Source organism: Anguilla rostrata, chromosome 12 (assembly GCF_018555375.3).
Source record: "Anguilla rostrata isolate EN2019 chromosome 12, ASM1855537v3, whole genome shotgun sequence".
Lineage (NCBI taxonomy): Eukaryota > Metazoa > Chordata > Actinopteri > Anguilliformes > Anguillidae > Anguilla > Anguilla rostrata.
In genome coordinates this window covers 28,871,232-28,881,263 of record NC_057944.1, presented here as the reverse complement: position 1 = coordinate 28,881,263, position 10,032 = coordinate 28,871,232, and the positions used below count along the sequence as shown (strand labels likewise).

The window sequence follows — 10,032 nt, the reverse complement described above, 5'->3', positions numbered from 1 at the left end:
ACAAAACCCTTTGTAAAAGACATGTGGCTCCTGATGTCGAAGTTGGGGAAAAAAAAAACTCAACATGCACGTATGCACACACACAGACAACAATCAAACCAGTAATGTTTTATAAGGAAATTTTATGTGTGCACGTGAAATTCATTTTCATTAAGAGACAGAAGGCTGTTTTGTAGTTGCCAGTACAGCAGATAAGGTTTGATATTATAAAGAGTACAAAAAAAAACAATTCCAAAGTTCAATACTTTGTAACCTTGCGGAAAAAGAGAACAAGCTTTTGGTCCAAGTATTCTCATTTTGGGTCCCTCTCCCAAGAGCTTCCCCCATCCCCTCCCCCCTTAACTCCCCATTCATAAAACATCACACATTCATTTCAAAGCATCTCATTTACTCCATTTCTAAGCTGAAGTTTCAATTTCCCCCACTGTATTTTTCCCCCCCATATTTTCCGGTGATAGAATAGAATATATATAGACTATGAACTGAAAATCGATTGCATAGATCAGACAGTAATTTCCTTATATTATTAAGACATAATGGAATGTTTAATAAGAATCTGTTTTCCCCTTTTGCAGCCACACACACTCCACTTACGTGACAGAGAGATGGAGACACAGAGAAGGATGAGAAATAAGCAGGGTTTGTAAGCCCCAAAAAACACACAGGCACATTGTTAGTACTCCTCTGATTTCACAATTCGCTATTTCAGTTGGATTCACTTGACAGAGGTTTTTTCTTCTTCTTCTCAATTATGACATTGTTCAATGACATTTTTTTGAAACTCTCACAAGGCTTTAAAAGAAAAAAAAGAAAAAAAAAGGAAAAAAAGAAAAGGTCCAAATGGGGACTCAAACCTATCTACGGTACTGGGCTCATTGTGAAAGTGTGCTTTTCGTATTCCATGATTTGATAGGACTCTTTTGCTGAAGCTCTAAAGGCCTGCAACCGTAATGTACTCATTTTTTTGTGTAAATTGGAAAAATAAGTATGTACAGCGCTGAACCGGTTAACTCACATTTGCTGGAGGGAAAAAGCAAATACTAAAAAAAAAGAAAGAAAAAGTTGAGGTTAGATATCCAAGTTCCGCTTTTTTCCAGCAAAATAGGTTAAGAGGATCCATGTTATTTCTCTCTGTTTAAACCAATCCTTCTATATAGCTCTCTCTGTGCTCCTTACTGCGCACTTCTCTATATGCCCCGCCCCTTTGATGACCCCGCCCCCTCCCCCTTCCCACCCGGCAAAAAAAATAAAATAAAACGAAAACAAAAAAGTAGCATCAGTATAGCCTGTTCCCTCCTTTAAGAGGTAGGGGAGCACGGATCGGACTCACGGCGTAGAGCAGTCGGCATCCATTTCCCAGGATTCTACACCTGCTGCAGGCCTCTGCACACCCAATATGCAAATGAGCTAAACCACCAGCCAATGGCTCTACACACTCTCCCCCCCCCCCCCCCGCCCCCCTGGTCTCCACACCACCCAATCACAGCAGGCTAAGCCAAAACTGAGGAGGGGTGCAGACTGCTCTGTGTGGCCCCTTGGTCTCCCTCTACCCCCAGCCTCTGCCCGGCCCGGCCCTTAGAGGTCGCTTTCCCCGTAGAGCGCGGTGGAGAAGGACATGTAATCCAGGGCCCCGGGCACGGCGTCGGGCCCCGCGTACGGCGCCATGCGGGCGATGCAGTACTCCGCCTGGTCCGGGGGCAGCTCCCGCCTCAGCTCCTCCGCCATGATGTAGTTCTGATGGGGGGAGAGAGGGGGACAGCAGTCAGTCTGCGGGAATACCCTACATTCAAAGCGTCTGTGTCTCAATGAAGTTGAGAAAGTCTGCTCACAGTCACCATCCCTTCTGAAATCCCCCCCCCACACACACACACACTATCACTGTCCCCACCCCTTCTCCCTCCCATGGCCAATGGAATATGCACTAAAATGGACATCATATCCAAAGCCCCCAGAAAGAGAACCGTAACTTTAATATAATGCATTAACTCAAGGTCACTTATGAGTCTCACAAGTTCACAGTCCCGGCCCACTCACCCCCATAGTCCCTGCTGAAAATGACCCTCACCTTGTCTCCGGCCAGGATCTTGAAGGAGGCGATGACCTGGTCGGCCGTGTCCGTGTCGGTGGTCTCCCGGGACATGAAGTCGATGAAGGCCTGGAAGGTCACCGCACCGCTGTTGTTGGGGTCAACGATGCCCATGATGCGCGCAAACTCTGCGTCGCCCTGGAAACCAGCGCAAGAGGTCAACTCGGCACAAGAGGTGTGTGTAAGGGTGGATGAGCCCTGAGGTCAGCGACTATAATCTCTCTCAAACGTTTACAATGACACAGACAATACTGTACAATAGTAAGTGCATTTACATTAAACTATCCACTTTCGTGCATATGATTACTCAAATGCAAATGTTTAAAAACTACTACCATTTAGTGTGGACTGACACTGTATGTACTGATAACCATACCAAGTCTGGTAGGAGTGGGTAAGAATGGCTAAAAAACTACATATGATCAATTAAAACAAGCAAGTAACTACCACTTAGCTCAGGGTAAATGCCTCACATCTCGGGAATCAAACCTGCACCTTGGTCACAAGCTCAGGTCACAGTTCACAAAGCTGCTTTAAGCTGCTGAAGCACTGCTGCGTGTCCAGAGTAAGGGGCGTGGCCAGAGAAAAGGGCGTGGCTGTAGCGTGTGTTGCTAGGTGCAGGTGCAAGTGCAGGTGAGAGCGAGTGCATGCAGGCAGTTACCAGTGCGGCAGGCCAAGAGAGAGAGAGAGAGTGACCGAGAGAGAGGGGGGGAGAGACACAGCAAGAGGGAGAGAGAGGAGGGGGGGAGCAAGAGAAGGGGAGAAAGACAAGTGGGGAGGAAGAGGGGGGAGAAAGGAGATGAAGAAACAGGCGTACCAAGCTGTATCCGGTGGAAATGAGCAGAGCGCGGAAATCATCGCTGTCCATCATCCCCGTGCGCTTCTGTGCCCAGAAGAAGGGAAGCAAGGAGGGAGCGAGAGAGGGAGTGAGGAAGGGACAGAAGGACGGAGCCAAGGGTGGGATGGAGAGAGAGGGTGTAGGAAGCGGTGTATGAGGAGGGAGCGGAGAGGAGGTAAGGACAGGTGGAGGGAGGATGAGGAACAGGTGGAGAAAGGGAAAATAAAGGGATGGAGGACAGATTGGTGAGGAGGCAGGAGATGGGTGGAGGAAAGACGATGGCGAACAGAGGCGGATCAGGAATAGGGGGCAGGAAAGGAGGGAGGTAAAAAGAAAACAAAAAGCAGAGCAGTTAAGAAAGGCGTTTAAATCGGGCGAAACAGCGGGTCGCTGGAGCAGGCAGTGCAGAGAGGCTGAGGGAAGAATGCGCAGACCCCCTCCAAACAGCAGAAGCAGGAATACGCCGACCCCCTCCACCACAGGGAGGGCCAGTCCTCCTTCACGCGCCCTCTTCTCCTTCTGTCCATACCTGTTTGTTGTTCTCTACATCGTAGCCCAAGCTGATCAGGCATGCCTTGAACTCCTCTGCCATGAGGGCCCCACTGTGATCCTGTCAACAGGCCCGGCCAATCGCAGCGCAGGCCACAGGGGAGCCCCGACCAATCGCGGCGCAGGAGGTGACGGTGGGAGGGTGAGGGGTGGTCAGGTGATCATGGAGCCGCAGAATGCATGGAGGTGATGGTGACCATGGAGACATGAGGAGATGGGGGTTGGGGGTTGGGGGAAGGGGGGTTGGAGGCAAATGCCGTGGATGTTAGAAAATGCCAAGGTGGCTGATGAGAAACAGTCACGTGACCAATGGGGACACTGGCGATGACACATGGCATCATGGTGACACCCAATCAGGACGAACTGACACATGCTGACATCCAATCAGGACGAAATGACACAAACTCTCTGAACAGTGTTTCCACTGTACGTCTACTTCACAATTAAAATGCAGAGGGGTTTTTGACAAAATGCGCACAGGGTATCTTCCCAAATCAGTCAGAAGAAGCACGCTGCTGTATGCCAACCAGATATCGCAAATCCGAAAGCTACTCCCGCCTCCTCGCTGCTCTACATCCAATCACACCCCTGCCCTTGAGACGGACAGATCGGTGTCCACCATTAGCTGCACACCTCCAGGATGTGCTCTTTAACACATTGCTCAGGGTGAGTAATGAAGCTGAGGTGATGAGGCTGTGGAGGCGGGCTGCTCTGTGAGTGGCTGAAAGCCAGCTGGGGTTGGACACCCCGCCTCGCTGGCTCCACACTAACATGGCGTCTGCTCAACGGCTCTGTCAGAGGCTTCGCTCCGTAACTGTTAGCATTAGCGCCGCACATCACGACTAAAAACCCGTTACTGCATAAGAATTACAATCAGAAAAACTTTAAGGATTAAACGATCAGAAAAAAATACAATCTAGTCAGCAAATTTAGGTCATTTCTACCAGCATGAATGAAAAATAAAATAACTGATATTTTTGTCATTATATTCATTATATGATTATAGTTAATCATAATTTTTAGAATGTGAATGTTTGGGCCCTCCCCGCCCCGCCCCGCCCCGCCCCGCCCCATCCCGCGCCCCTGACCTTGTCGAAGTGGTTGAAGGAGGCGCGGTACTCGTGGAGCTGCTCCTGGCTGATGCCCTTGGCGTCCCGGGTGAGGATCTGGTTCTCGATCTCGTTGATGGTGCGGGCGATGGTGGTGAGAAGCTGCTCCCAGCCCACACGCAGGTGCTGATAACGGGGAGAGAGAGAGGGAGGGAGGGAGGGAGGGAGAGGGAAGGAGAGAGAGAGTTCGTTAGGGGCAGCCATACGATCAGACAATATCAGAAAGAACACTGTGACGGAGGCAATGCAAATATTGTGGAAGAGACAGACTCAGTGCATCTCCATGGTCTAGACAGTATCGGTGGAAGATGACAGATGTCACAGACTGACAGACAGACAGACAAACAGAGACAGACACTCATACAGAGAAAGACAGAGACATACACATTCGCACACGCGCGCACACACACACACACAGATGTGCAGACACACAGGAACACACAGAAAGGCAGACAGACAGGCAGGCAGGCAGGCAGGCAGGGCATACCTCCATAGTGTAGGTGGTGTACTTGTTGTCGAAGATCAGGGCCTCCTGGATGAGCTGGTGGTCTCCCTCCAGCTGGTCGATGTTGGGCTTGTACTCGATGATGCTCTGCTCGTACTGCCTCAGGTTGGTCAGCTGGTCCTCCAGGGTTCCGTTCATCTCGATAGATATCCGCCCAATTTCCTACACACACATATTTATTCACTGAGACCACTGGTGAACATAACAAGGCTCCTCAATTTTATTCCCATGTCAGGGGATGTCTTAGACCTTATACCTATTTATTGTCAACATCTACACGCATCATTTACACACACTGTAATATTATGAAATTAGTACAAAAATACCTCTGATATTGTTCTTGTGACAGGAGGTGAAGGTAAAGAACTACAACTACAACTGGCTACTCATAAAGAACCAAACACATAGCCGCTACATAAGAACTACAACAGGCTACTTATAAAGTACCAAACACACAGTCGCTACATAACTTCAAGTGGCATTTCTCCCCAATGCCTTACATAAACACACAGAATAAGGGAAGGTTAGTGCAGTACTAGACGGGCACGGCCCCTGACCTCCATCTTGTTCTGTATCCACGGCCCCACGATGTTAGCCTGGTTGGCAAACTGGCGGCGCAGGTGGTCGTTTGACTGTTGCCGGCCCAGCTCCTCCTGCAGGGCCTGGTCGCGCTGAGGCACCAGCTGCTCCACCTGTGGGAAGACCAGCAGGGGGCGCACGAGTCAGAAACACCTGGCACACCTCCTCTGACAGCATGAGTGCTGCAGTGCCAGCAATCGCCACAGGTGGCGCCAAAGTCGGAGCAAAAGTCAGTTCTGAAGTCAATGGAAACTGGTATGAATTTTAATGTGAGCTTTTCAAGGTAACGTATCAAACTGAATGCAGAGGAGTGCACACATGCACGCACGTACAAGGAGGTGCATGCATGCGTACGCACACGCTCACTCACTCACCCACTCACACTCAAACACTGACACTCTCACACACACATACCTTGGCCCACTTGCTGTCGATGCTCTTGGGTGTGATGGCGGTGTAGGGGTTGTTGCCGCTCAGCTTGATGCCGTTGTAGTCGGCGATCTTCTGCACCTCCGCCTGGATGGCCTGGATGGCCTCCCTCTCCTTGTTGGCCTCCGGGAGGGTGGATTTGAACTGCTCGTGTGCACTGATCAGGCCCTGAGGGGAGAGAGGGAGGAGAGGAAGAGAGGTCAGCGGTCAAAGGTCACTGAGGTGACCTAGTATGAGTATGAACCAATGAAAATGACTGGTCACAAGGTTCTTGGGAGACAGAAAAACAAGGCGAACACAATCTGACGAAACGTTCAAAGAAGCTGAGCTGTGTGGGATAAGTCTCCTTCCCTCACCTGGATCTCCTCAATGTTGTGCACGATGAACATGTCCTGCAAGTCCTCCATTGCGCCTTCCATCCAGTTGTTGAATGGCGCCGCCCTCTTGGCGTACTCGAGGTACAGCTCGTCGATGGACTCCAGCTGCTTCTCTGTCCTCTGTGAGGGACAGACAGCAGGGCGGGCTGGCGGTTAATAGACTTCTGGGTAAAACAGCCTACGATTCCCCAGAATGGGTGAGAACATGGTACTGCACAATGCCAGAGGCAGGAGCGCCTCAGCGTTTATGGGCCTAAGACAGCTGGACTTAGGTAAAAGTGAGTGAGTGCGTGTGGGTGCGTGCGTGCGCGCGTGCGCGCGTGTGCGCGTGTACCTCGAGATTTTCCCTGCGGCTCTGGGTCAGAGACCCCAGGGCGTCCCACTGGTCGCAGATCTTCTGGCAGCGACTGTTCACACTGGCAGAGTCGTAGTAATCCAGCTCACTACAAGCAGAGAGACTCAGTCAATACCACAATCACTTAACATGTACCCCACTGTCCCCACACTTAGTACCACAGTCACCCTCAACATGTACCCCACTGTCCCCACACTTAGTACCACAGTCACCCTCAACATGTACCCCACTGTCCCCACACTTAATACCACAGTCACCCTCAACATGTACCCCACTGTCCCCACACTTAGTACCACAGCACCTCAACATGTACCCCACTGTCCGACACTTAATACCACAGTCACCCTCAACATGTACCCCACTGTCCCCACACTTAGTACCACAGTCACCCTCAGCATGTACCCACTGTCCCCACACTTAGTACCACAGTCACCCTCAGCATTTACCCCACTGTCCCCACACTTAGTACCACAGTCACCCTCAGCATTTACCCCACTGTCCCCACACTTAGTACCACAGTCACCCTCAGCATTTACCCCACTGTCCCCACACTTAGTACCACAGTCACCCTCAGAATTTACCCCACTGTCCCCACACTTAGTACCACAGTCACCCTCAGCATTTACCCCACTGTCCCCACACTTAGTACCACAGTCACCCTCAACATGTACCCCACTGTCCCCACACTTAATACCACAGTCACCCTCAACATGTACCCCACTGTCCCCACACTTAGTACCACAGCCACCCTCAACATGTACCCCACTGTCCGGACACTTAATACCACAGTCACCCTCAACATGTACCCCACTGTCCCCACACTTAGTACCACAGTCACCCTCAGCATGTACCCCACTGTCCCCACACTTAGTACCACAGTCACCCTCAGCATTTACCCCACTGTCCCCACACTTAGTACCACAGTCACCCTCAGCATTTACCCCACTGTCCCCACACTTAGTACCACAGTCACCCTCAGCATTTACCCCACTGTCCCCACACTTAGTACCACAGTCACCCTCAGCATTTACCCCACTGTCCCCACACTTAGTACCACAGTCACCCTCAACATGTACCCCACTGTCCCCACACTTAGTACTACAGTCACCCTCAACATGTACCCCACTGTCCCCACACTTAGTACCACAGTCACCCTCAGCATTTACCCCACTGTCCTCGCACTTAGTACCACAGTCACCCTCAGCATTTACCCCACTGTCCCCACACTTAGTACCACAGTCACCCTCAGCATTTACCCCCCTGTCCCCACACTTAGTACCACAGTCACCCTCAACATGTACCCCACTGTCCCCACACTTAGTACCACAGTCACCCTCAGCATTTACCCCACTGTCCACACACTTAGTACCAGTCACCCTCAGCATTTACCCCACTGTCCTCACACTTAGTACCACAGTCACCCTCAACATGTACCCCACTGTCCCCTCACTCGGTACCAGTCACCCTCAGCATTTACCCCACTGTCCCCTCCCTCTGAGCTTTTATACCCTCCACTCACTCCTCTCCCATTGGATCCTCTTTTCCCATCTCTCTTTCCAGCCTATTCATTCCTGTCACCCACAAGCCTAATTCCATTTTACACCCCTCCCTCGCTCACTTGAGCTCCTGTGCGATGGCGGCGATCTGCTCCACGCGGTCCTGGTGAGCGGCGAGGTCGCTCTCGAAGGCCTCGTGCTTCTTCAGCAGGGCCTTCACCTCGGAGAGGGAGGCGGTCTCATAGTCCTTCTGCGTCAGCATGGCCTCCTTACCTGGGGAGGGACACGGGACCAACGAGGGGTCAGGGCCTGGGGCGGGTCCATTCAGATAAGAGCATTACAGAGACAGAGGCACAGAGACAGTGTATCAGAGAGAACAGAAGAGAGAGAGAGAGAGTGTAACAGAGAAAGAGGGGACACAGTTGTGGAAGACACAAACAGAGTATATTAGGAAAGAGGCTCCCTCTGGTCAGGGTCTCATGAGAAGGTCAGTGAAAAAGTACACAGGAGAAAGTGAGCAATAAAGAAAGAGGGAGAGACAGGAAGAGAGAAAGCGGGGAGAGCAGCAGAGACAGAGAAGGAGAGAGGGGATGGAGAGAAAGATGGACAGGACAGAAGAGAACTATAGCGAGGGAAAGCCTGTGTTTGAGGGTACCGTCAGTCCAGGACAGAAGAGAACTATAGCGAGGGACAGCCTGCGTTTGAGGGTACCGTCAGTCCAGGACAGAAGAGGACTATAGCGAGGGAAAGCCTGTGTTTGAGGGTACCGTCAGTCCAGGACAGAAGAGAACTATAGCGAGGGAAGGCCTGCGTTTGAGGGTACCGTCAGTCCAGGACTCGTGGATGGCGGCTTTCTGGCGGAACTTCTCAGCCAGGTGGTCCAGCCTCTCCAGGCGGCGAATCTCGTTCAGCAGCCACTCCTCATAGCCCTTCTCCGCCCCCTCCAGGTTGTGCCACGCCCCATTGATGTCCTGCGTGAGAGGCACCAATCATCAGCATCAACCAAAGAGCCGGATACGAACATAAAACACGTGCCCGTACAACACTAGGGACGGCCAAAAGGAGCTTCAGAAGGTAGACAACAGAGGCAGTATCCATAGGCAGCACAAGACGACAGTGCTAGCCCACAATAAGAGATCTTTAATGTGACTAATTCAATGGAATGTGGCCCATTGCGGTCTACAGCAGGTGGGAGATGGAAATGCAGTGCGGTGTGCGGGATGGGGGTGTGACAGGGGGGCGTGGCGTGCAGGTGGGGCGTGGGTGCAATGGATGGAGGGCGTGGTGGGCAGGTGCGGGGGTGGTGCAGGGGGCGTGGCGTGCAGTACGGGGGCGTGGCGTGCAGGACGGGGGCGTGGCGGAGGGGCGTGGGCGCGTCTCCTCACCGACACCATGCGGCCCTCGGAGGGCATGAAGGCGGGCCGGTTGCTGAGCCTCAGCTTGGTCTGCAGGGTGTTGAAGTTGATCTCCAGCTGGCACTTCTCCTGCACCTTGGGCGGCTTGTGCACCCGCCTGTAGTCACGGAAGTCCTCCAGCTTCTGCTGCATCTGCGCCATGGTCTTCTCCGGGGCGCGGTTCTCCAGCCAGGGGATAGTGCGCCGGATCCACTCCAAAAGCTGGGGACAGGAACGAGGGAGAGAGGGAGGGAGGGAGGGAGGGAGGGATAGAGAGAGGAGGGAGGGAGAGAGGAGAGAGATTCCCATTGTATA

General features: G+C 52.1%; 1 protein-coding gene across 4 annotated transcripts in view; it reads right to left on the bottom strand.

Annotated features, from left to right (window-relative positions):
• Positions 1-102: 102 nt before the first annotated feature.
• actn4 (actinin, alpha 4) overlaps positions 103-10,032 on the bottom strand; it is a 56,096-nt gene continuing 46,166 nt past the window's right edge. For 2 of the 4 annotated variants that reach the window (XM_064303645.1, XM_064303646.1), the window contains exons 10-21: positions 9,709-9,939; positions 9,147-9,294; positions 8,446-8,596; positions 6,807-6,915; positions 6,452-6,592; positions 6,081-6,263; positions 5,645-5,779; positions 5,070-5,249; positions 4,562-4,708; positions 2,904-2,969; positions 2,066-2,224; positions 103-1,734 (exon numbers count right to left, since the gene is read on the bottom strand). In XM_064303645.1, coding sequence (XP_064159715.1) covers positions 1,576-1,734; positions 2,066-2,224; positions 2,904-2,969; positions 4,562-4,708; positions 5,070-5,249; positions 5,645-5,779; positions 6,081-6,263; positions 6,452-6,592; positions 6,807-6,915; positions 8,446-8,596; positions 9,147-9,294; positions 9,709-9,939 — 1,809 coding nt within the window. In that variant the 3' untranslated portion in view covers positions 103-1,575. Of the gene's footprint in view, positions 1,735-2,065; positions 2,225-2,903; positions 2,970-3,453; positions 3,535-4,561; positions 4,709-5,069; positions 5,250-5,644; positions 5,780-6,080; positions 6,264-6,451; positions 6,593-6,806; positions 6,916-8,445; positions 8,597-9,146; positions 9,295-9,708; positions 9,940-10,032 lie in introns of all 4 variants that reach the window. The other 2 variants (XM_064303644.1, XM_064303643.1) reach the window with 1 other exon arrangement.